The sequence below is a fragment of the Aspergillus flavus genome, chromosome 3, assembly GCF_009017415.1.
Source record: "Aspergillus flavus chromosome 3, complete sequence".
Classification (NCBI taxonomy): Eukaryota; Fungi; Ascomycota; class Eurotiomycetes; order Eurotiales; family Aspergillaceae; genus Aspergillus; species Aspergillus flavus.
In genome coordinates, this window is record NC_092407.1 from 4113163 (window position 1) to 4137428 (window position 24266).

Below are 24266 nucleotides of genomic sequence, written 5' to 3' on the forward strand. Positions count from 1 at the left end.
GTAGTCAGACTCGTCATAGATTATACTCACACCGTTGATGCATCATCTGCTCGTCCTTGACAAGATAACTATGGTCGATCAAGTCGCAAGATGGGCATATTCCGCGAGCTCGGGGAAAAGAAAACTGCGTGCATAATTCTATTCAGTTGACATCTCACCAACATTTAATCAAATAGACCAGTATCACCATTAGTCAAAGGAAAGTCCAACCCACCAATAAAACACTTATGACATTAATTTCGAATAATACCTGTTCGAAAGTTGGTCTTTCCCGTATAGCCCCATCACGTTCAGCCAAGCCCCATCAAATACGAGCGATGGCTTCGCAACTATAAGCAGCACATCATAAAATTAGATGGGATCAGCCGCTTTAATTTATGCTTAGGGCACTTCCCTGTTTCATGCGTCCTTACGGAGAGTAGTTTACTTATTACCAATACTTGGGTGGGTCGATGGTCGAAATTCTTGTTTCCCTCGTTCGCGTTGAATTGCGTTAGTCTAACTTTACCTAGGGGGAGATACTAATTAGTATACTAGCCCGGGAAAGGGTGTAGGTGTTCTAGAAGTCCAGGGGTTATTCCGACTAGGGCCTTAAAACTTAGACTAGAGCCACGGGCTCCATAAATTGGAGATGGCTTAAAGGGGAGAGGATCGCACGTAAAATCTCGTATAAGTTCCAAAAGGGGTTTAATTGACTCCAGAAGGATATGAGTCCATGTGAATCACCAAGTAATTGAGATTGTGCTTGTGAGTTCATGTAGAAGAGCTGCGTGGGCTTGGAGAAGGAGAAATGTGTCGAGCAATGACCTAGGTACCTAGGCAAGTCCCTGCTTTGTACTAATTCGATCGACATCCTCAGGCACTTGGGGCTTTTCCTTTAGGTTTCCATGTTATCATCTCCTCGGCTTATGATCGACTCGGATGAATGGAACGTCAAGAGGCGTTTATTGACTGAGCACTATTTTGAGACGGATGTATGGCTTGCATTAGTCTAAGTAGCTTTGTTTACATTTTACTCACACTATTGACTTCTTAAGTTGAATGAGGAACGGCTACTATGGTATACCCCGTGCACGTCCATAACCGGGGTACAATGGACGGATACTCCGAGTCACCGAGATCGTTATGGAGCCGGGAAGAACTGCCGGGTTCTTTCCAGGAGAAGAAATAGCCCCATTGGGAAGGTCAGTACGAGGTAGATGGGTCGCGCATCCATGTTGATCAGCCTGGCCAGATGCGAACTTGTGCAGCGGTAGGCCCTCTGTGGGGAACTGGGACCAGTGCGCATCCCGTGTTGCGCCTTGGATGATTATGTATACCATCCATATGGATTGTCATTCGTACGCAACATATTCCGTATAGGAAGGGGGCTTGAAGGGATCGTTCATTGGTCGTCGGCAGTGGGCGCTACCAGAGTTCAAAGGACCCCTTTTGCGTGTAGGCCGTCGTGTGTCGGGTGCGATCCGACAATGTGGGCCCAGAACACGAATAAATTCAATGGACAAGCTTTTCCCAAAGTGGAGAGTGGTTGCGCAGATCACCATGCCGGATGTGCGATGGAAACGTTTGCCGAAGATTCGGCCCGGTACTAGACATTGTATGACAGATTTATACAAATCATTACGTACATTCCGGTTGAGAAGATCATTAGGGAAGAAAAAATAGCCAAAGGAACATGCTGGGGTATCATTAATAGTACCATTATAATCAATTATGAAATGATAGTCGAAATGAATGTACAGGGGAGAAAGGTGCTTAATGTAGGGCACAAGGGAGGGGAGGGAGGGATTGAAAAATAAATGAGACAAAAAGGAAAGGAATGAAATGATAGTACATATGTTGAAAAGTCTGTTAGTGGAGATGTGAGTCTCGCCCAGCGCCCACATCATCCACTATTCCGTTTATTTCCGTGAAATTCGTCCGGGTCCGCTGGCTCGTGCGAGATCTCGATCGTAGTCTCCTGGTACACTCCGTGGCCCAGATCGGCCATTTCCATGTCGCCATCCTTGCGCAGGTCTTCAGTGGAGTCCCCATCATTTATCGTGTCGTTTATTGTCTGTAGACCACGGCGTAGCCGAGACCCCATACGCGGCTTCTTGTTCTCTCTTGTGGTAGTTGTGATGTGTGTCTGGTATGCGTTCGAGTTGGAGTAAGCGTACATCTTATCCGATGTGCTGATCTCCGTATCAAGCAGCAAGTGCCGCCGGGTCAACGTGTACACTACAACGTCTACCAGGCCTGACAACGCCATTAGGGACCCAGCCACGGCGAAGTACCCTCTGCTCTGAACGATGTGTCTGGCTGTCGACATACGGCCTGCTGCCAGTGGAAGGGATAAGACCAGGTATACAATCGGGTAAATAACCATGTAGATGACGACACGGTTTAGTCGTTTCAGACTTTCTTGGTGTCCTTGACGGAGCATCGCTGCCTGCTTCATACGACGTCGTAGGTGGAAGAATAGCATGCCGTAGAAGACGACTGTTCCAAATTCGGCAAGAAAGATCCATAGATAATGAACCCAGAGACGTTCCGTCTCGTGTTCGGGGCCAAGCCAGCACTAGAAAATTAAGAATGTAAGTACGTATTCCCTCTATCCCTGCTTTTGTTGAGAATTACAACTTACCCAACCGGCCTCGGAGATTACGAAAGTCTTGGAACCAAATAACCCCACAGGGATTAATCCTAGCACGATAATGAAGGCCCATAGTCCTATAACACAACACACAAAGGTCCGGTGTGGAAGTTGCCGTCCTCTGAGTACGACGGCACCGGTGTGCATCGCAATTGCCATGATAAACAACCCACTTCCAGGGTCACCAATCTGAATCCACCAACCTTGCAGGACGCAGGCCGCACTTGGATAGTCGACATGACCACGCGAAACCCAGTAGAGGCATAGCACGAAGGCAGTTGCTTGTTGGATATCAATCAGAAGAAGATTGTAAATCAACACGACGTATTGGTTGGCGGCGAGGGGACGTTTATAGTAACGTTTCCAAAAGATGAAACGGTAGGTAAGGAAACTTAACAAACAGAACGATGCAATAAAAGAACAGAGGGCGACCACCCCCATAGCAATAAACCCCGCTCTATCCCCGCCCGTGAGAGGCTGCTGTGTTGCATTTTGCCGTTTCGTAAAGTGCGTCTGAGCATCCTCACCATTAAGCAAGTGCAACATGCGAATGAGGGCGATCATTGTTCATCTCTTGAGGTGGAATGGTTGGGCAAGAAGTATCCGCGCCTGGAAGTCCCTGGGAAAGAATGAGGGTATATAACCGCTTATCATTGAGGTTTGGGGACGGTTCCTGACCCAGAATTTAGAACATTTTGTTGTCCCGGCTAAGCTCCTCATCAAAAGCTTTTTGATCCCAAGCTTTGGCCAGAGAGGGCTTCAACTCGCTAGATATATGGGGCACCTCATGGTTCCAAGGTTAAACATCTTTTGGTACGTACTTCGGAGTACCGATGAACAACCCATAAAAGCATAGTGTGGGTATTAGTCGGGTATAGTTTTACTCGGAGTACACAGCCTGCAATATGCTGATCCACAGTTGGGGTCAGTGGGCCCTTCCCCTAGTCAACTATGGTGCCCGGAAACTTGAAAGTAAGCAAACGTTTTCGTACATGATCGGCATTCCCAATGGCTTGGATCAGGAAGATCCCGGTATAGTGTAAAGCCTCTAAGGGACAACTATCGCACAGAACCACCTGCGTTAGAGCACGAATTGGTGGCCATATGGCAGATCCTGCACGAAAAACGGCGCCCTCGTGAGCATGCGTTAACCCCTGTGGGTACACATCGCAAGGTCTGTTGTCAATGGCGACGCCCCTATGCAGAGCTATGTCTTGTCAAAAGTAGGTTGTCAGGAGACCAGCCTTACCCCAGAAAGTTTCAGCAATTGATATTTGGAATAGCTCGAGGACTTTCGAAAGTGCAGTCATAATGACAGAGCATCTGCCCCTCATGGCCGGTTTAACGGAGTGCGATCATTACTACCTTTGAAGTTTTAGATGCAAGCTAATTAGGCCCAGTAGATCAATATATCCTCCGATGAGAGAGTAGGGATCGACAGTCAGCGGAGCCGAGTGCCTTACTAGTAGACCTGGAAAGCCTCGGTGTACCTATCGGTACTTTGTAACGATCGCACGAATTAGCTGAGCACGTCTACCGAAAGACTGGGACTGGATATATGATCCGTAAGCGGTAAAATAGTAAAAAAAAAAAAAAAAAAAAAAAAAAAGGAAACGTACACGATAATAGAAAATGACATCCATTGTATCGTTCAAGTAGAAGCTTACACAATAGGAAAGAAACGACGGTGCTAAAAAGCTTCATCGTGCCAAATGATGTGATAAATTCGCAACCTGGGAGCCTGAGGCCATTTATTGTCGCCAAGTTCCAACAGGTTCAAGGTTCAATGTGTCACGGTGTGTCGCTTTTTTACCCGACACGGAGTACATGCTAAGGTTTACTTTCTATGGGGTAAACAAGCTCCCCTGCAGGTTTCGGTCTTTCCTTGCCGCTGCAAGAATCACGCTTTTACTATAACTATCTAGAGTATAGTATCACCCCAGGCGCAGAATAGAATAAGGGAATCGTTTTTCTCCTCTCTTCTCTTCTTTTCTTTTTCTTTTCCCTTCTGAACTTAAAAAAGAGGCACCTTATTGTCGTTTGCTGTGAGTTGCTCTCGTTGCTGAAAGATTTTCACGGGATCGACCATTTATAAACTTCTAGTCCCCAAAGCCAGGAGATATTCGCACGACAAGATTCTTTCCAACCATACATTCAATGCTGTCTTATTCTATCGATTGTTCAGACCATGGTTCGTTATATTATTGACGAAACTTTAATACCTATGGAAAGTACCAATCGGGTTCTTGAAAACGAACCATGGGTTTCCATTACGGCAGGAGTCGGAAAACGAGGATGCTTCCTCCGACAGGATAGCAGTGATCAATCTCAGGCTTAGGGGGATTATATAGGTACACTTCTCGATCATTGGGTCTGTCGGCCTCTCCCGACCATCCATCGGTGATCAGAATTGCCGAATCCGGCAGTTCGGCACTCCCCTCGACGAACATGTCTGATGCAACTATGCTCAATAAATCCGTGAGAGGATGCTTATGGTAGGTCACGCTGAGATCCTTTTCCACCAAATATGACGTGGTACCACATCGTCGATAATGACAGCATATATGAATTGCCGGATTTATTCTTACTTCCGAGTAATTCATGCAAGGCCCTCAGTGAATATTGAACGGTATGATTGATTTGTCTTTGCAGACTTCAGGCGTCCCAAGCCTGCATATTTGAGACATACAGATACGATTAAGGCAACAAAGGTATAATTAGTTATGGAGAGATACCATACCCAATATATTGAAGTGCCACGCATTTTCATGAGTTTGGTGGCAGCTTTCTTGGCACAAAGATACTAACTGCCTTTCAGGTGAACCGTGAATCAGATCTCACCGCTCGAAGCTTCTTGAGCTCATTTACTACTAGTAGTAAGTTCTTCTCTGGATTAGAGATATTAATCAATAATCCACACTTAACATGGTCCGACATGACATCACTGGCGGCAGGGGAGGAGGCTGGTATCTCACCATGTGCAACCCTCGGAGTTGTCGGGTATACTTCGTGCCCATGGATCCGAGGATGCGGGATAGGAATGTCCAATTCCTTGGCTTGTTGCGTTGCATGACTCGATCGTATCACGCCGTCGATGGAACCTATGAATAGAAGTGGCCAACGGAGTGATCGTCGGTGTCATCCCGCATTAGGACAAGCAGAGCTAAAACGGACGCCTAAAGCTATGGCCTAGTATCTGTATGTCTCAATTAGGGTCCAAAACAGCATCATCTGACTGGCCCGGAAAACGGAAAATCCCCCAGTGACTGCGCCCCCGCATCGATCTCCGCCCACCGCATGAATCAAATCCCATCAATCCATCAGCAGATGAGGAGACTGTCTCACTTTACCGTGGGTATTTCCCCGCCGCTTCTTGTCTGCGATTGCTCCGGTTTCAAAAATCTGTCCAGGAAGGTTCTATCAGGATGTCTCCATTCACGGTAACCGAACTATACACGATACCGATGTAGTATCTCGGAGACGGTGGCGAGGCAACCGCCTGTGAATGCTTCGATATGTCCTTGAAAATGGGTATATAAACCTCCTCGGAGTCCCTCGAAGAGGATTTACAATCACAAGCAACTCGAGAACACTCTCCAAGACACTGAAGCCAGAAACCTTCCTACCACCTTCCTCTCAAGCCGTCTTCAAACGACCATCTTTCAGAACATCCATCATAACAATGAAGTCCTTCACTACCATCTCTCTCCTCGCCCTCTTCTCCTCGGCTTTGGCCGCACCTGTTGAGCAGTCAACCGACGCTTCCACCGCCGCTACTATTTCCGTCTCCTACGACCAAAAGTACGATGTCAGCGGCAGCTCTCTGACTACTGTTTCCTGCTCGGACGGTGTCTACGGCCTCATTTCCCAGGGCTACAGCACCTTCGGATCCCTCCCGGGCTTCCCTAATATCGGAGGTGCTCCTACCGTCGCCGGCTGGAACAGCCCCAATTGCGGAAAGTGCTACCAGCTCCACTATGCGGCCGGCAACGTTGACAAGTCCATTTACGTGACTGCCATTGATGCGGCACCCGGTGGCTTCAACATCGGCCTGCAGGCCATGAACACCCTGACGAATGGATTGGCCGAGCAGTTGGGCAGAGTCAATGTGGACTACACTGAAGTTCCCCGCTCGAACTGCGGCTTCCCTTAATGGATGAGGTTATCTGATGGATGGTCACGATGAATCATGAGTTACATGATCCCAGTATCTAATTTTATCTTCTGATGTCTCTACTTCAGCATGTGATATAGCATTAATGCGTTACGCGGGATAATATAATCAAAGAACGTTGCATTTGATTCTGAAAGTGGAGATGGTATCTTCGTGATCTATTGTGGTAGTTCTATATAAATAGTGTAAGGGGTCTATCATAGTGTACACGCGTCCTTATTGCACAACTTCAAGCATCTCCTCCACTCTGCCGAATTTAGAACGGATTTTACCGATCTGCTGGCCCCGCTCACGTTCGGCAGCATCAATACGCTGCCAGTCCTCCCATGTTGTTGCCCGCAAACCACGCTTCTCGGCCTCGGGGCGTACTCCCTCCCAGCCAAGGCCGGTGCTGTGCCCGGGACCATTCAAAAGAGAGCCCTTACCTCGGTGGCTGCTCAAATCAGCAGCCACCACATCTGCCGTCGTAAATGCGTCTGTCATGGTCGTCGCGATAACGCCGGTGGGTCCACGCTTGACCCAGCCAGCACAGTATAGACCCGGTAGGTGTGAGATAACTGACCCATCAGGGAGCTGTTCGTTATCCCCTGTATTCGTGGGGCTTGTGACTCTACCGAATCCGTCGTTGGGGATGACACCGCGTTTCGTGTCAAATTGAATCCCAAGGTCTTCTAGTCCAGGCAAAGGGAGTGATTTGTATCCAACACTTCGGAAGAATGTATTAGCGGGAATGTTGACCTGCGCTCGCTGGCCGTTGGAAAGATACTTGGGCGACACTTTAGCACTAGTAATATATGGATCCGCCGGGTCTAATTCATTGCGGGAGAATTTGACGTGTGACAGGCGGTATGGATGAATTGGGGACCAGTTGAGGCACTCTGGCGAGAGAAGGAAATCTAATGACCAGGACTTGGCGGATGTTGCTGGATCGTTACTGGATCCCTTTGCGAGGAGCTGGATGAGCCGTTTCTGGGCTCTAGGGAGGGAATTCATGACATCGTCTGGTGGGAATAGTTCCTTACGAACTGGATCGAACGACACACCCGGTAACTGGAGCAACTCACGAAGCTCCTTGATTGTGAATGCAGCCTACACAATGTCAGTAAAAATATGCTGCGCTAAATGATGTATCTGAGCTCATCAACATACCTGCATCGGCCCTCGACGGCCAACTACGTGAACTCGTTTGATCTTGCTCTTGGCCAATGCCTCCACAGCATAATCTGTTATGTCAGTCTTGCGCAGAGTATCCACATCTGATAGTAAGATTCTTGCTACATCTAGCGCAACGTTGCCCTGGCCGATAATCACAGCGTTTTCACCGGATGTCAGGTCTGGTGCTAGGTCGCGGTGCTCGGGAAGACCATTGTACCACCCGACAAATTCGCGAGCTGAGTATACATTCCGACAGGCTTTCTCTCCGGGAATACCCAACTCTTTATCCTTCGGAGCTCCGTATGAGAATAAGATAGCATCATAATGCGGCTTAAGCGCTTGTAGAGGGAGATCCTCGCCCAGTTCAATATTGCCGATGAAATTGAAACGGGGAGATGCGGCAACTTCGGTAAATTTCTCCTCACAATTCTATGGGCCGGTCAGATTAATCCATCTATATAGCAAGATCGGTGGGGCACAATATTTGTGAACAATTAGCCACGACGTACCTTGACTTCCGGATGGTCTGGTGCTACCCCATACCGCACCAGCCCGAAGGGCACGGGTAATTTTTCGTACATATCTACCACAGCATCGTCCACTTTTGCCAACAGTCTATAGGCTGCATAGAAACCGGCCGGACCCGACCCCACAACAGCGACGCGAAAAGGTTGATTAGTCTGAACGGACTGACTGTTATGACGTCGTTGCCATACTGGTTGCGGTAGAAGACGATGCGGCGAGCGGCGGAGTGGAGAGCGGCTGATCTGCACCGTGCATTGCGAACAGATGTAAGGCACACGCTGGAGGTTCATTGTGCCTGAGACGGATACGTGGTGGAGTTCGCAATTAATTGATTGATCTGATTGACTTTCCCCGAGATCGATAAATGGCCATGACGGCAGTGCACGTGATCCTTATCGGGACGGTTGCCGCGCCGACTATCGTGATGTTGACGATCCGGAGTAGATGGAGAAGGGCTTTTGCACGGGTCAGCTCGCAGGAGCTTCTCGGACACTTTCCTCCTCTGACATTCCATCGTTCCATGGTTCCGTCCATTGTTTCTACATACTTCATCTCCCCCAGCATTCTTTTTGTTAAGGTTATTGCGTCTACCGCCACTCATCTCCCCGCTCTCTCGCGTGGGTGGATGTATTGATATAGACAAATTAAGAGATTCTTCCATCGCGACAATGGGAGAGTCGCCTCCATTCCTTTATGGCACCCCTTCAGCGTACAGATTTGATGGACCGACGGATCGCCCTTTCAACCCAAAGGCTGTGACACAGGCGAGCTGGACTCGTCCACCGTCCAAGCCCAAACCAAAAGGGCCACTGGTGAATTTCAATCGGCATCCGGACTCTGTAAGTGTCTACGATATCTTGTGTAAGACATACATACTGACGATATGGTACGCTGAAGTATTGTAATATCCCCAGTGGCAAGTCCAAATGGACCCCAATGCACCCAAACACTAAGAATAGGGTGATCTACGGGCGAAAGGTACAGCTTGGGCTGCGCATTCTCCAGCTGATTGGAGCTCTTGGGTCTCTTTTTTGTGCCATTGTTATCAAGAATGCTGCTGCGGCCCTTATATGGATTGTCCGTGTCGGAGTAAGTACAGACCGAGTTTGATCTGGTTAAATGTTGCCCTAACATTTTATTAGCCGGCTGTGGCAATTTTACACACTCTTTATGGTATCTATCACCTCTGTCGCTCAATTACACGACCTGCTGGAACTCAAGCCAGCTACATGTTATTTTGCGGGACCTTCGACCTCGGCTTGGTCCCTTTTTACGTGTTTGCGGCATATTTAGGCTTCAACCAATACACTGACAATGCATACCATTGGAGTACTTTGCTCAGTCCCGACTTTGAGGTCTCAACCAAGATTGCCCAGGCCACATTCCTGCTGAGTGTCATAAATGGCGGATTGCATGCAATTTCTTTGGGCATTTCGATCTTTTTGGGTATCATTTTCCGCAAAATTACCCGTCTTCCCCCAGATCTGAACCCATTGGAAGATAACTTGACAGCCCGTCCTCACAAACGAAACAAGTCCGAGATTACCAAGAAGCATACTAGCAGCTCTACTTTAGATTCCACCATGTCGGGCGAGACGCTGATCGGCGCACCCCGCACTATGTCGTTCATGCACACGCGGGCCAAATCATCCGAGGGCGGTTCTAGTACCTCACCGTTAGACGCGAGGGAAAATAGATTATCCCAGATGACCATGGCTTATGACCACGATGAACTTCCTGTGCCGCTGATGCCATTTGGCCGACAAGCAGACACTGCGGAGCACATGATGTACCAGCTTCCGGACCAGGACGAAGACATTCTCACGAGGCCTACAACCAGAATTTCCTACGCTTCACCTGTACGAGAGCGATCTCCAGATGTTCCTAGCCGATCTCAGTGTGCGAGTCCAGCTTCGGAAAATTGGATTGCTTTTCCATCTCGATCCGCTTCACCGGTGGAAGAAGGCCAGAAGGAAAATCTCCTCCATCGCGACCCCTCCTCTGTGTACAGTAGACCTACCAACACGCCAGCCTCTGGAAATAGTGGACCCTTGGATTGGTTCAACAATCAGCGTATTGGATGGGAACTTGAAGATACAATCCGAGAAGACGTACGGGGCGAATATGAATCTGTCCCTATACGGGAATACTATGGAAATGATGATGAGAATCATTATCTTCCACAACGGGACAGATTCTACGATAATGCCGAAGAGGATATCAGCGACCATCCCATCCATATCTTCGAGGACCATAGCGAGGTTAGGGAATCTTCTGAGTCGTTACGCGTCAATCCTTTAGCGCTGAACCCACCTACCCCGCAGCCTGCCTTTGTTGAAACGCCTGATGATGCAACGCAAAATGGCCGTATGGTGCTTGTGGATATCCCTAATCTCTCCCCTAACCCAACAGCTTCGCCACCTCCTGTTGACAGCCCGGAGAAGAGCGGTCGGTTTTACGGTGAACTTGAAAGCAAGACTGGACTCAGTATTCCCCGGAATGTCAGTAACCACGATGAGGACACACGCGGCTTAGGGCGAAAGAAGAGCAAGCTTATGAAGCGCAGAAGTCAGAAGATGAACACTTACGGCGCTCTCAAGCAGCATGACGACGCGATCAATGTCAATGAAAACGGGCTTGTAGTTCCGCCTCAGAGCCCTATGACAGTCGAGAGCGATCGCAAGGGCCGTGTTGTCAGTAACTCTGGAGCTGATATCGGTCCTAATGTAAGTGGTGGATCAGCTCTATCATATGGTAACTACATTGCGGGGCTTGGAGTTGGAAGAAGACGTGATGTCAGTGGAAAGGTTGCGGAGGAAGGTCGAGGTGGCATGAACAAGGCCACAGACGAGAAGCAAACCATCCGAGCTGCTGGATGGGCACGTTTTGCTGGGCTGTAGTGCTTTGGTTTAACGATGAGGCGCAAAACAGATGTTTTTCGGTCATGGGACTAATGCGATTTGGGAATGCGTTTGGTATGATGGAATTTCTTTACGATGCTTGATGGATGTTTATGCTATGATACTCCCTTGATACATGTATGTAGTAACGTAAATATTGCATGAATTCATAAGAATAAATATGCACTCGTCTACCTGATCAGGTAAACAGGACATCAATTCGAGGGTCTTCTACCTCATTCTTGGATGATTTTTAGAGCTTGTAAACAACGCCGGACTCCTGTATAATATTCCCGTTGTATCTTCAAGAGAATTCCGCTCGAAATCACGTTTGGCGATAGATTCCAGCCCGGCCTCTTCTTAAACAAGGGATGTGGCCGTTCACCGGAACCCTAAGGCAGGAGGGACATACCTCCAGCCACTGGTGTTGTGCTTAGCAATAGCATCGTATATCTCACGCTCCAACCTTAAACTAGCCTGCTGGTGATCTGGGAACTGATGGTCGCAAAACTTGCCCAGCAGCAAACTATATGTATCGTCTTTCGATGAATTGTCATCAGTAGTCACCTTAGCTTCCCCACGTTTCGTAATCCGTAGGCAATTCTCTAGGAACCGAAAATACTCGGGCGAGTTGAGTCTGATCTTCCCCTTCCATTCTGTCCAGGGCGCATTCTCTGTTGTAACCTCAACATACCATTTCACTGTCTTTGTCTTCATGTGTGGGTTCTTCCTGTAGAATGCATCAAGTCTTGCTTGAATATCATCAACCAACTTTTGGTCGGCTTCCTCCTTGCTCAGTGGCTTATCCGGGTATGTCTCGCCGACCTGAATGGAGTAGATTCCAGGGCTGTGGTCTGTAGGTTCCTTTGTACGCTTCCCTTCTCCCTCCTTGGCACGCCGTAGACATTCCACCAGAAAGCAGTTATAAATTTCTTTATCGTCAAGTACTTTGATGACCCACTTGTATCTGACTGTAGATTTGAGCTTGATATACCACATCACTTGTGTAGACTTGTCGGTCCCGTGCTTCTGTGGTGTATTCATGTTGTATGTGGATACTCCAAGTGGTGGTAGGTGTCCATACTATTATATCGTAATAGTGGAGGGGGTGTTGTTCGTATAGAAATTATAAGCATGCGTAAACAAACGGAATCGATAATCTATAGCAATAAGCTTCGAAGCCTGAGTCGGCTATATATTTTATCCAAAACCTAAGCCCTTGTCTGCAAGAAGCAAGAAGCACCCTTGACAACGAACCACAACACAATGGCTTTCTTATTGCATATAATGATGGACAATGACCTAAAAACAAAAGGATCTCACACAAGCCTACATCTTTGTAATCGCCTGAAGTCCTTCTCAATCTTATCCCTAATTATATTCAGTTGCAGTTACACAACCGGGTTTAACTGAAACGCAGCCCTAACAAACTTCGGCTTCTCATCTAGTGGGCACTTACCCAGACTAAGAGACAGTATAAAATTGTCACTGTTATCCCTATGTATAACCGTGACGGCATCACAGTTTGTAAAGTTGGCAGCATCCATGCTTATGAATCCTGAGCATCGTTCCAGGAATACCTTCGCTGGAATAGATGGCGTGCTGGGAGGAACGTGTCTTGTAAGTATATATCTATTTCGTCGGAGGTGCTGTCTTGGACTTAGACTAAGTGTTCAATTATGCTGCTGCAGAGTTTGTTAAAGTGGTGTTTCCATGTTGTGCTGAATGTAGTGTGAGCTTCATTTTTGTTTTGGGCCTTTGGTTGCTATGCAGAGGTGGATTATGGACAAAGAACAAAGCATTACGTTATAACAATGAATTATTAGGCTCAAACAAAGAACAGCATCATTCACTCTTCCAGGCTGGCAGCTGATCTATTTCTATTTGTCCCCCTTGCCTTCCTCCTCCAGTTTTTCTTTCTTTCCCCTCCATCTTCTTAGATCCCCTTCAACAATCAAACTTTTGTAGCCCCAGAGGCACTTGATCTCACTGCATCACGTTTGGTCAGAGTCGGTGTTGGATAGCTCCCTATGCAATGGCTGGACTAGTCATCATGACACCCATTTTAGTGGGCTATCGAGAGGGCCGCTATCTTTCGGCTAAAGTCAGTGGACCTCATCTTATTGCCATATAATTTGCTAATCCATATTCTGTGGAAAACTGCTTAGGTTGGGGCGGGCGTCACTACACCTGAGGATATTGTTCAACAGGTGGCTTCTAATTTAGATTTCGTGGTGCCGGACCACTTTGAGCTGTACGAAGGAGATAAGCTACTCGACAGAAAGACCGCTGTGCCAGGACCAATCAACGACGGCACTGTATTCCAGTTGATGCTCTCGAATTATGCAAAGAGGATGTATCTGGAGATACTCAGTCAATGTTCTCATACTTGCATTCACAATGGGCAACGGAGAAAACTCCGAGACGTTGCGGCAGAGATACAATAGAGCGAGGTTACTATCTATTTAATGATACCCTTGTCCTCATTCTATTGCTAAGACAGACATCTAACTATCTACACGCAGCTCACCTCTCCATACGTATATGCAACTGAGCTGCAGACATACTTCATGTTTTGATATATGACTTCCCCTTGACATTGTAGCGGGTGTGCAGCCAGTAGACGTGCCAGAATATCGGTATGCTACTAATGAAGATCCGTGCTTCCCCGTGCCGTCACTGACCGAATGATAATTAAGACTCTTCCGGTACAAATATGTTGCTAGCTGATGTCCCGCAAAGTAGTATGCTGCAGCAATACCTTGTTGACGGGATGATTCTCGGAGCCTTAATCCATATTGGGGATCTATTCACCAAGATTCCTGAATACCAAGAAAGAATGTCCACGCGACATATCCTCAAAATTACATCCCAGACAGCCCTTGAAATGAAGGAGACAGTGGTTCAGAACGGTGAGACACGTGAGTTACATGCTAAAGAACGATGCGACTGGGCAATCCGTAGTACAGCCGCTGTATTGAACCCCTTCCGCCTAAGTTTACTCGCGTGTGTTGTGGTCAAACCCACGGATACATTTGAGCAAGCATGCACTCAGCTGATGCTCTACATGGTTATCCTGCAGCACAACCGCAACAATACAACTTACGACGACCTTCCCGTGTATGGGATGTGCACTGATGGCATCGACTATATCTTTATGACGCTGACCCAGGATAAAGTAATTCACAAGAGTCGGTTGTTCACGAGATCCAAGAGGGACGATTCCAAGATCATTTTTAGTTATCTGGTCGGTCTTCTACAAAAGATAGTGGAGGATGTCGAAATACGCGAGCCGAAATCGAAAATCATACACCAAGGGGCAGACTACTGATCTTCCTCGTCGTCTGAAGGTCTCTTATCCATTGACTCTATCAGTCTATTGTTTTGTTGTTTTGTGCTAGCACAGTTTTATTCCAATCAGACGAATCTGACAATGAGTCCGTTCCGTGACGGAAGGTACACGCCGGTTCCTCGGAAAAGCCCCTTTTAGCAGACCGGAAAGGTAACAAAAGACGAAGGAAATAAAGCCGGTGATAAGAAGACTACGGCATGAGTCAGTCTTCCTTTCTCGCAGCGGATGGACATACTTGGTTTTGATGGCTCTAGTTACTTTCTTTTCAATGAAGAGTCACCGGTTTAGTACGTGTGCGTTATAGTACATACATGTCTTCATTTAGGACAATTCGTAGACAAACGAAGATTTACATGAGAGGAATATCGCGGATCCTATGCGGGGTCTGACCTTGAATGTAAGTCGACTGCCTGGTTGTGCTACGAAGGGCGTCCGAGCCGGTATGATCGTAGATCGAAAGACGTCTTTATACTTCTTTGAAAGCTTCTGGGGTTACTGTTTTACAAGAGAAGGATGATCTCTGAACCTGATGTTATAAGGAGATGAACCATGATCAAACACTAATATAAGGGACTCTCAATAACTCAGGCCCTCATATAGCTTCACCCACAAGGGTCTCAGGCAACATCTACAATATCAACCTTGAAGAATAACCTGTAATAGACTACCCTACTCTATACATGGCAATTAATAACAACTTATTACATGCACCAGAATATCAAAATTGCTCAAATATTCAACCTTGGTATTCTCTACTTAAAATATCAAGCATACTGTCCCATCAAGCTCTCTTTGTATTTCTCCGCGTAGTACGCCCTTGGATACGACGTCACATACAGGTCTCTCATCCACCGGGAACTCGCCAAGGTAATATTATATGATGTTAACCTGGTTACTGTTATCCTTGTGTGTGACCGTGATGGCTTCGTATTCCACAGTATCAGTTTATCCAGGATTTTCAAGTATCGTTTCAGGAATGCCTTCCTGTCACGTAATTGACGAGCTATGTCTTGTGGGCTTGTTTCATCACAATTCCAGCTATCATTCATGTCGGCTTTGATCTGAATATATACCTCTATCTTGTCCAGATTCTCGAGGCCTTGTTTAAGCCCATCACGGTATGTGTAACGTTTGTGATCGGTTACTCAGGTCGTCTTTAAAGAGATTGATAATGAAGACAACGGTGTGGAATACAAAGACATGGTTGTATATGATAAACAATACCTTTGTTTTCAAGACTAGGGGACGACTTTATACTACAATACAGATCTTGAGGTAGACTTTCAATAATGGAATCTCCTGTACTGTATGCCTTAATTTTATTAAGGCTCGGATATTTCCATCGACCTGTTATGGATGGTTTATATTACTCTTCGGAGAATTAAACCATCTTTGTAAACTTTTTGGAGTAAAACTGTAAAGGCATGGCGGTATTAGCCTTACTATCTGGCTTTTTCCCGCAGCTGTATGCTTTTCTTGAGATTCCCGGGTCAGGAAGAAATAAAAATTGATTATTTCATAGAACTTGCATAAATTTAGATGTTTTAGGGTTATTTTCATGAGCGGAATCTTCCTATACAATGGCAAGTAAGCAGAGCTAGAATACAATACCCGAGTCTGATATATTCCTGGTCATGGGAACTTCATACTTACTCTTACTTTCAGGCGTTTTGCAATCACATATAGATGTCTTACGGCAATATATGGGTGTAGCCACGGGAGAAAGGTCGGTGGGTTTGCTCCGGCATTCCCAGGCTCTTAAAATATGGTATTTCCCCTCTTTACGCCAATAAGGGGGAGTAATGCAGCTTCTGTGTCTTGGAAGATATGGAGTATAAGCTTGAGTCTATTCTTTTGTCTAATTTCTGGTGTAGCATGCACCATATCGTCTCAGACAATGCCTTGCTTTGGGTGCCTGTAGCTAACTCTAAACGTCGTTATCTTTTTACATAACCCGGGAAGGGTCTTTGGTTAAGCAACCATGGCGGGGTGCACTTTCATACTTAACAGCAATGATACAGATGTGCTAATGATATAAAAATTCAGAAAATGTCGAAAAATCATTTGAAAACGCAGGACCGCCAACTAAAGTACGCGGGGCTTTTCTATATAAATGGGTTTTCACTTTAACCGAGTTACTATCCTGTAACCTTCTCACTATTGACTATCAGAAGCCCTAAGAACACAGTTTGCACATTGGTTAGTGTTGCCTCTCAACCGAAAATAAAATAGTAGACCTTTCCGAATACGCATATAGATGACCGGCACTTCTCCCTGCTAACTTTTACAAGTTTAGACTGCGTATAGTATGCGAGTTTGTCACGATTGCCGGCACATCTTACCTTGATGTTGGAACCTCAGTCGAAACCGGAGTCCTTTAGTATCGTTTCCCATCAATGCTGACCATTCTACAAACGAATTTATTATACTTATAGAAGTACACGTGAAAAACTGAAACCCTATAAAGACACTGTTTCACAGAAGAACAAAGACTTATATTTCTTACATTATTCTCTACAAGATCACCCCAGGACAAAGAGCCGTCTTGAGAATAACATAAAGGAAACTGATTCACAGGCTTACCAGCCACTGTTGACTCAGTAGTATACTTCGTGTTCAAACCAATCGTCGGATGTATCGCTCACGGTTTGATGTGATACAGTATGGCTGTCCTCGATTTGAGGCCTACCTAGAGTACGAAGTTCTTCCTGTGACCTCTTTTTGGTATCAGGTGCTGATTTTCCGAGGAACAGACCTTCAAGGTAGTTCAACATGGCCTCCTCCGCCTTTTGTTGGGTTGGCCTTTCGCGACTGGACATTTTCGTCGAGAATATACAACCAGGGGCCGTGTACGTTTCATTTCTGTGCTTTTCTGTAACGCTCACATGGAGGATCCCTTGCTTGATATATTGTATGACATGGGCTGCATTTTTCTCTGTCTTATCGCGGTCTTTGCGGTCGCGCCTTGTATCGTAATCAATTATTCTCTTCCCATGGCGTAGTAGATTGACCTCAGCATAGTATACCTTCTGTAGAAAATTCCAGGAATCCATTGTGGTTGAATTCTGTATGAAGCGCTTTCTGAAACTTGCTCAGAGTGACCCTCATAGGTAGCCAGTAGTGGAAGTGTAGGAAAGTTATAATAACCGTTCACAAGACTGGGGAACCTCATTCCTTATAAAGTAGTTGAAGATAGCTATCAATGTGGTAAATTCCATTTACTATATTCATTCATTGCACTAAGGGCATACAAGATACAAAACTGTCTCAACTGCTTACTTGAATGTCAAAACAATTGCAGAGGATTTTCGGAATACGCCTATGTTAATAGATTTAGAGGAACTTGAAATTTATCCGATATCTGGGTTATCTGGTATTCGTCATAATCACTATTAATCATTTCATAAAGAACATTCATTAATCCTAAAAGAAAAGATCGAAGTGATTGATACTACATAGAATAAAGAAATTGTCTCATGATTTCAAAACAAACCGACAAAAGAAACAAGACAAGGCAATACCTCTCCACATCCCCATTCCTCACCAATATGCCACCATACCCGCGATTCCAGACAAAAGACTGCTTCTCCTCATAGCCAGCAATCAGTCGTGTCTTCAGGCAGTTCATTATCTTCTAATTGCCGAATTCGAGGTGTTGGAGGGGTTTCAAAGGGTGCAGGGGTGTCTTCGCGATACAAACCTTCTTGGCGAGACTCGGCTCTCTGAGCCAACCATTCTCGGGAACGGCGCCAGAATTCTTCAAGTATATCTAGAGTTTCTGATGGAGCCTTCCACTCTTTGTCCAGATGTTCCACCATCTTTTTCTTCGCCTCTTCCTTGGTAGGTTCCCTACCCGTCGGGTACTGACCTATCCAAAAGGGGTAGCATATTCTTTCTTCAGTTCTATCCTTTGGTACGATGCTCACTTCCATGATGCCAAGCTCAATAATCTTTTTGGTTATGGCTGCGAATCTTGTCTTTTTCTCATGGCTGTTGCCATCCGCTATAGGATCAAAGTTGTGTTCAAGGCTGCTGTTGACTCCCGAGACATCAATCTCGGCCCACCAATTGTTGCCTTCAAGGTTTATTTGAGAGGCCATTGTCTGGAGTATTTTGAATGGATCTCCTTGTGGTAGCTCTCGAACCTATTGGGGAGGTAACTATAAACATATGTATTGAGCTCTAGGGAACAGGGTGTTGACTTGTTATCATAGTCCTCTGAAGCCCTGAAGGAGGTTATATACTCCAAAAGCAGGCTCGTAAGACCGGGTTTGAACAGGAGAGTATATAGTCCTTGAGAGCCAAAACAATCGTTTCGACTTTCTATTCAGTTGCCCGAAACAGTCCTAGAGATGTCTCGAGACAAGTCCACTCAAAGATGAGATATTTCTCTTAAAGATGCACACGTAGGAGGACGTGTCTGTGGTCGCTGGTGTTTGAGTTGTTTTCTGAGAATCGCTTGTAGGAGTAATCTGAGACGTACGTTGGCTTTATATATCCTTGATATCGTTATTATCCGTCTTGTTTGGCAAATGTAGACGGCGATCTTCTGATAACTTGTAGGATAATGGCAACTTCCATGGAAATTCAGTACGAATATTAACAATCAGAACGGAGTAATCCTTGGGGTGAAAGCTACAATGCAGGCAAAAAGCAAAATGATCGAATCCGCAGGGAAATCACCGTCTAAGATCTCTAGTTACCGGAAGATGACTTGCAAGTAGCTCTGCAGTATTACTATATGCTATAATCTTAGAAATACTCTGCAGTTGATTATATTAAGAGCTCACAGAGGTCTCGAACTTAGATGCTACCACTTTGAATGCTAGATACAATGTAGTACACTACTAGATGTCCCTAACAATGCTGATGGCAGAAGGAGTACACAGGTTGCATGACTAGTAGTGTGCAGCGTATAAATTCTATCTTTATCCTTCTGTCTTCTTGTCTCTAGTCTTTGGGAAGGCATATGCCATGTGGTCGTCTGAATGGACAGTCCCTTCGCGTCGCAGGTTAGTCAGGGCTCATCATATGCCATAAATAAATGCCAGAGAATTCGTAAGACAGCTGACCCGGAGTAGAACAAATACTGAGCTGTCAGCAGGTCATCAGGTACTGTAATAGGGCACGGAAAGATTGTCACTGGGACTTTCAAGCTCATTGTGGGTAAGGGCATCACCCCTGTAAAACCCGAGGAGCCCAGCTTTTATTCAGTCAGAGAAATACTCAAGTCAAGACTAAGAATGAACCTACTGAAGTACCCATAGGCATAAGCAATTCATCCATAGTTAGGATGGAAGACCTCTAGCCTTTACACCTGTAAAGATCAGGAGGATCGAAGTGGCGATACCATTCTATATCACCAGAATAGGATGATACTCTTTTTCATGAATAAAACACATAATAGTAAGACGATGATGCAAGAGGTACAGTGGAAGCTTTGTCACGAGATCATCCCCGGAGATATGGTAGAGTCCGAAGGTGGGTGATACAGGCACCCTGTCAATGAGAGATTCCTACATGCCGCCGGTGAGTTGAATGATGCTATGGGGAGATGACCTCGACAGAATGAGTGTCCATTATACAGTTAGAATCCCTTTGAGTGTATCTCTGTCTTGGTAGCTGCAGGTACTGTGCTTCAATGTACTGTCCTTGTCCTTTGCCAAGGGGACGTCGGATGTCAGCTTCGATCTCGACAGACCACCCTTTTGCTTCAAAGTTGTCTTCGGCGGAAAAGCGGCAACTTGACATACATGACATACACGGTATGTTCTAACAGCCTCATAAGATGGATTTCTGGTATCAAGAAATTATCTAAGTGGTTTTTCACGAGCATGAGATCAATCAATCCGTTTCGATTTCTAACCTAAACAACCTCCATACCCCCTACCCATCCAAACACTCATACAAACGAGACAGAGCGACAACACTGAGCTGTTTAATCAAAGAATGCCATCATTCTCATACATCTCGACCTCGTCCGTACGGTTTAGCGAATTAAACAATTTGAAACAATGGAAATCAGCCTCTCCTTCGCTTCCTCCACACTGGGCTCCGAACCTTCCTCATATTCTCCCATTTTCACACAAAAGTAGTTGACTTTATGGTTCTTGTTCTTCTCAGAAACCGTGGTCTTTGCGTGATTCCACAGCAGCCCGTTCATGCAGCCGTCCACTACTGATTTCAATTCCTTGGGATCTTTCTTAGCGTCCTTCAAAGCTTTGTCTTCGCCCACGAGATTAGGAAGTTTCATTCGTGCGAACAGCTTCACTTTTTCCTTTTCAGGACTGGAATTCGTTACCTGCGAGCTCATCTTGTCGAAGTCCTTTTTCGGTTGTAGGGTGATAAAATAGCAGACAAAAAGTCAATTGAAAGCTGGGAAGGATGCAAAGGACTGTCTTGGAAACATGTCCAACGATATCAAGGTCCTATTTATACCTGAGGGATTCGCTTCGTGCCTACCAGAGCCTAACGCACACGCGGGGAGACATCCTCAATCACCGAGTACTCAAGTTTTGTCCTCATGGCTCGATTGAAAAATCAACTGGAGACATTCCTGCATTGCAACTATCTCATGGAATTTACATTCGGGGTTGTTCTGTATCCCGTCCTCTAGTGATACGTCGTTCACGGGAAAAGACCGTTTCATGGAAGTTACTTGGACGGTCTAACCATGGGGATGGGCAACAAACTACCTTATGGTAGCTAACACAATGTTTTCTGAAGAATGCCCATGTAACCGGCAAGCATCAATGGTGAGTCCACAACGGTTACATGGAAAATGTCGGCATGGACGGCTGGTCCAACCTTGTATTGGCATTTATCTAATGCACCTTATATAGTTTGGAACTTAGAAGATTTGGGAAAGGTCTATGTGTGCCTTGTTTCTACCTTGGGGTGGCGAAGAGTAGGGCGGTTTCCAGAAGGCCAATTCTTTGGAATTGGAGTAGGCCATGATCCCTTATACACTAGCCCTGAACACAATGGATTTATTCCGTTGGGATGCGGTACGTCATGTAAACATGCAATGTAATCGTGATGTTATAACAACAGTAGATGGTGGAAAGATAAAGTAACTTTGCCCAGGATGAAGCATCCATTGATGTCTGATGATCTATAACGTACGCAACTGAGAATCTCTGCTTTGTTCCTTGCGCTCACTTTAAAAATCACTTTGTTTAACCGACATGAGAACATTATTTGTTCAATCTCATCCCTTATATTCCTTTTCCATATCAGTTATTGATTGCTGATCCCGGCGCCCCTACTCGTTGTGACGCAAATGCAGACGCTCATGAATTCTCTCTTCGACCTGCTTCTGCAAGCGATTTTCCTCATCTTTCAGCTCGCCGCTCTCCAACTTCTGATGTGCCGAGTCACTGCCCTGAACACCTGCTCGGCGCTCATTTCGGATCCGTTCCTGTTCTTGTCTCTGATCCTTGGCGGCCAGTGCAGCCTCCTCGCGTTCCACCTCACGCACATCAATACTCTCCAGCCCGATCCTGCTGAGGATATGTCCGACCAGGAATTGGTACCGCAAGTGACCACTGATGATGTCGCTGGCGTCCAAGTTCTCAACACCGGCTACATCTTCGACGGGTTGTAGTCCCGCAACACCCAGTTGAAGACTGCTTGTACGATACAATAGAGCAAGCACAGCATCGTTCTCTGAGTAAACATTGACCAGTCGTCCGCTGACTACGTTTCGCATACGGCGCCAATGTTGGGCATTAGAAGGAGTCGCTGAACCCATTAAAATTGCAGAGTCCACGAGACCGTATGCACCGCGCTTGGCCAAGCTCTGGAGGCAGGAGAAGATCACCCGTGAGCCTAAGGAGTACCCTATAAGAGTGACTGATCTCTCGCCCTGCACCTTGTTGATCAAGGCATCGGCAAGAACCTCCCCAGCCTTATCAGCCCGAACCTTCGCAACACTGAAAGGATTGTCGGCTACACGAGCAACCTTGAGCAGACCTAGAGGCAGAACCACCGCGCTCAAGAGGGATGCAAAGAACGTCTTCTTCAGTACTTGTTCACCGGCAGCCCATGCAGCGCTTGTTACCAGGAGATCCATTGCATTTCCGAGGTTCATCAACGGCTCTGTTTCCCAGCGGAGGCCAAAGACCTCGGAATCTGCGCCAATAACACGCCATGGAACGACAAAATTGTCTTCCTCCGTAACCCAACCCGTGATGCCGATGGTAACCCGTAGTCGGTGGTCCTGCTTAGCAGCTTCTTTTTCATCCTGGGGTCTATGCCGAGAACCACGGACGGGCAGAAACGCGAAGTCCTCCACTTCACGGGCATATTTATCCACCATACGCCCAGTCATTCGGCCTCCATAAGCACCGAATAAACCGCCAACGATGACACCACTTCCTGCAAGAGCACCCAGGTACCCTGCAGCTGCGGTAGCACCAAGTCCAATGCCCCCCAGGACAGTCCCCAGCCCAGCTGCAACTAGGGGCGCGGCAAGTCCACCAGTGATGCCAATGAGCGCTGCACCGGCGACTGAAGCTATACCAACCTTCCACTTTCTCGAGGAGTCGCTTTTCTTCCCATGATTTTGTGTTTCCGCATTCTTTGACAACTCAATGGCAGTGTCAAGTAATATACGTGCAACCTTGACCTCATCACCATTGAGGATCTTAACATCCAAATGTAGACTAGATGCGACGTACAGCATCAACACTCGCGAGCGAGCATTGTAATGCTCTAGGCTGAGCAACAATAGAAGCAGCGAATGGAGAATCAAGAGTCTTTTGGCTTCTGGAAGCTGAATAAGAGGAGTTTCCACGGGAGGATAAACATCACGCAGCTTTTTTAATGAGCCCTGGTCTTCAGGCACTACAGGAGCCTGTTGTTGAGAGGCTTGCGAGCTAGTACTGGCGTGCTGTTCATCATCATCGTCATCGTCATCACCCTCGCTTTTGTTAACAACTTCACCAATCCGAAGGATAACCGAGTCCCTCCAGTCATCAAAGCTTGTGAGCGAGGTGGCCTCGGCTTTCAGGTCCTGCGCAGTAGGTTTAAAGTCGGATTGGTTGGTCGGATTCCCTTGCTGATCATGTGATATTGAAGCCGAATCGTTTTCTTTGTGGTCGGGAGAAGGCTGATGACTGTGTGACGGCGAACCATGAAAATTCTGCTCGATTGTGGCTCTCATTTGTTCCAGAATCGCAGCAACCAGCATTGTCAGGTCTGCCCGTTGGGACCGGTTCAATATAGTAGTTAGGTCTTGGTTGCCGTCATTCTTCGGAGCCACAGGGGCGGCCGACCCGAATTTGCTGGCATGTTTCTCTTTCAAATTCTTCCACATTGATAATAGAAAAACAATGGGACCGGTGAAAAGTATCTATGGCTAGAAGATGTTGGGCAGACCAGCCACAAACAGTTTTGCGACAGGTTGTTCGAGTTGACAAAGAATGTAACGTTGACGCCTTCAGGGCGATGAAGTCACTATGCTGCTGACTCAGCTGCCCAGAGAAGCGCTGTCATCCACCTTCACTGATAGATGCCTCGCTC

General features: G+C 46.5%; 10 protein-coding genes across 10 annotated transcripts; 4 read left to right on the forward strand and 6 right to left on the reverse strand.

Moving 5' to 3' along the window:
* Positions 1 to 1885: 1885 nt before the first annotated feature.
* gprD (G protein-coupled receptor GprD) lies at positions 1886 to 3199 on the reverse strand (the record flags this gene model as incomplete). Its single annotated transcript, XM_041291337.1, has 2 exons — positions 1886 to 2560; positions 2627 to 3199. 2 exons carry the CDS (start codon positions 3197 to 3199, stop codon positions 1886 to 1888), a joined length of 1248 nt encoding a protein of 415 aa, XP_041145154.1.
* Positions 3200 to 3540: 341 nt separating this feature from the next.
* On the forward strand, positions 3541 to 4014 carry F9C07_7447 (uncharacterized protein; the record flags this gene model as incomplete). The annotated part of the gene is made up of 4 exons (XM_071511625.1): positions 3541 to 3607; positions 3706 to 3791; positions 3841 to 3858; positions 3919 to 4014. 4 exons carry the CDS (start codon positions 3541 to 3543, stop codon positions 4012 to 4014), a joined length of 267 nt encoding a protein of 88 aa, XP_071365233.1.
* A 2051-nt stretch (positions 4015 to 6065) lies between these two features.
* F9C07_7448 (allergenic cerato-platanin Asp F13) lies at positions 6066 to 6956 on the forward strand. Its single transcript, XM_041285518.2, has one exon. The coding sequence runs from the start codon at positions 6141 to 6143 to the stop codon at positions 6786 to 6788; it is 648 nt and encodes a 215-aa protein (XP_041145155.2). The 5' UTR covers positions 6066 to 6140; the 3' UTR covers positions 6789 to 6956.
* F9C07_2282514 (uncharacterized protein) lies at positions 6954 to 11719 on the forward strand. Its single transcript, XM_041291331.2, has 3 exons — positions 6954 to 9328; positions 9387 to 9578; positions 9632 to 11719. The coding sequence occupies exons 1-3, from the start codon at positions 9158 to 9160 to the stop codon at positions 11387 to 11389; spliced, it is 2121 nt and encodes a 706-aa protein (XP_041145157.1). The 5' UTR covers positions 6954 to 9157; the 3' UTR covers positions 11390 to 11719.
* F9C07_7449 (putative NADPH-adrenodoxin reductase Arh1) lies at positions 7026 to 8779 on the reverse strand (the record flags this gene model as incomplete). Its single annotated transcript, XM_041291338.1, has 3 exons — positions 7026 to 7898; positions 7959 to 8393; positions 8474 to 8779. The coding sequence occupies 3 exons, from the start codon at positions 8777 to 8779 to the stop codon at positions 7026 to 7028; spliced, it is 1614 nt and encodes a 537-aa protein (XP_041145156.1).
* A 7-nt stretch (positions 11720 to 11726) lies between the features above and the next one.
* On the reverse strand, positions 11727 to 12433 carry F9C07_2282515 (uncharacterized protein; the record flags this gene model as incomplete). Its single annotated transcript, XM_041285525.2, has 1 exon — positions 11727 to 12433. One exon carries the CDS (start codon positions 12431 to 12433, stop codon positions 11771 to 11773), a length of 663 nt encoding a protein of 220 aa, XP_041145158.1. The 3' UTR covers positions 11727 to 11770.
* Positions 12434 to 14105: 1672 nt separating this feature from the next.
* F9C07_7452 (uncharacterized protein) lies at positions 14106 to 14720 on the forward strand (the record flags this gene model as incomplete). The annotated part of the gene is made up of 2 exons (XM_071511626.1): positions 14106 to 14310; positions 14569 to 14720. 2 exons carry the CDS (start codon positions 14106 to 14108, stop codon positions 14718 to 14720), a joined length of 357 nt encoding a protein of 118 aa, XP_071365234.1.
* Positions 14721 to 18331: 3611 nt separating this feature from the next.
* Positions 18332 to 18841, reverse strand: F9C07_7453 (uncharacterized protein; the record flags this gene model as incomplete). The annotated part of the gene is made up of 1 exon (XM_041285526.1): positions 18332 to 18841. The coding sequence occupies one exon, from the start codon at positions 18839 to 18841 to the stop codon at positions 18332 to 18334; it is 510 nt and encodes a 169-aa protein (XP_041145160.1).
* A 1889-nt stretch (positions 18842 to 20730) lies between these two features.
* On the reverse strand, positions 20731 to 21054 carry F9C07_7454 (uncharacterized protein; the record flags this gene model as incomplete). Its single annotated transcript, XM_071511627.1, has 1 exon — positions 20731 to 21054. One exon carries the CDS (start codon positions 21052 to 21054, stop codon positions 20731 to 20733), a length of 324 nt encoding a protein of 107 aa, XP_071365235.1.
* Positions 21055 to 21726: 672 nt separating this feature from the next.
* On the reverse strand, positions 21727 to 24193 carry F9C07_1464661 (uncharacterized protein). The gene has a single exon (XM_071508111.1). It carries the CDS (start codon positions 24058 to 24060, stop codon positions 22006 to 22008), a length of 2055 nt encoding a protein of 684 aa, XP_071365236.1. The 5' UTR covers positions 24061 to 24193; the 3' UTR covers positions 21727 to 22005.
* Positions 24194 to 24266: the final 73 nt, after the last annotated feature.

Coding starts and splice junctions, on each gene's coding strand:
- F9C07_7448 (XM_041285518.2), top strand. CDS start 6,141: ATGCTTCGATATGTCCTTGAAAATGGGTATATAAACCTCCTCGGAGTC.
- F9C07_2282514 (XM_041291331.2), top strand. CDS start 9,158: ATGGGAGAGTCGCCTCCATTCCTTTATGGCACCCCTTCAGCGTACAGA. Junction 9,329..9,386: donor TCAATCGGCATCCGGACTCT/GTAAGTGTCTAC, acceptor GGTACGCTGAAG/TATTGTAATATCCCCAGTGG. Junction 9,579..9,631: donor TATGGATTGTCCGTGTCGGA/GTAAGTACAGAC, acceptor ACATTTTATTAG/CCGGCTGTGGCAATTTTACA.
- F9C07_1464661 (XM_071508111.1), bottom strand. CDS start 24,060: ATGTGGAAGAATTTGAAAGAGAAACATGCCAGCAAATTCGGGTCGGCC.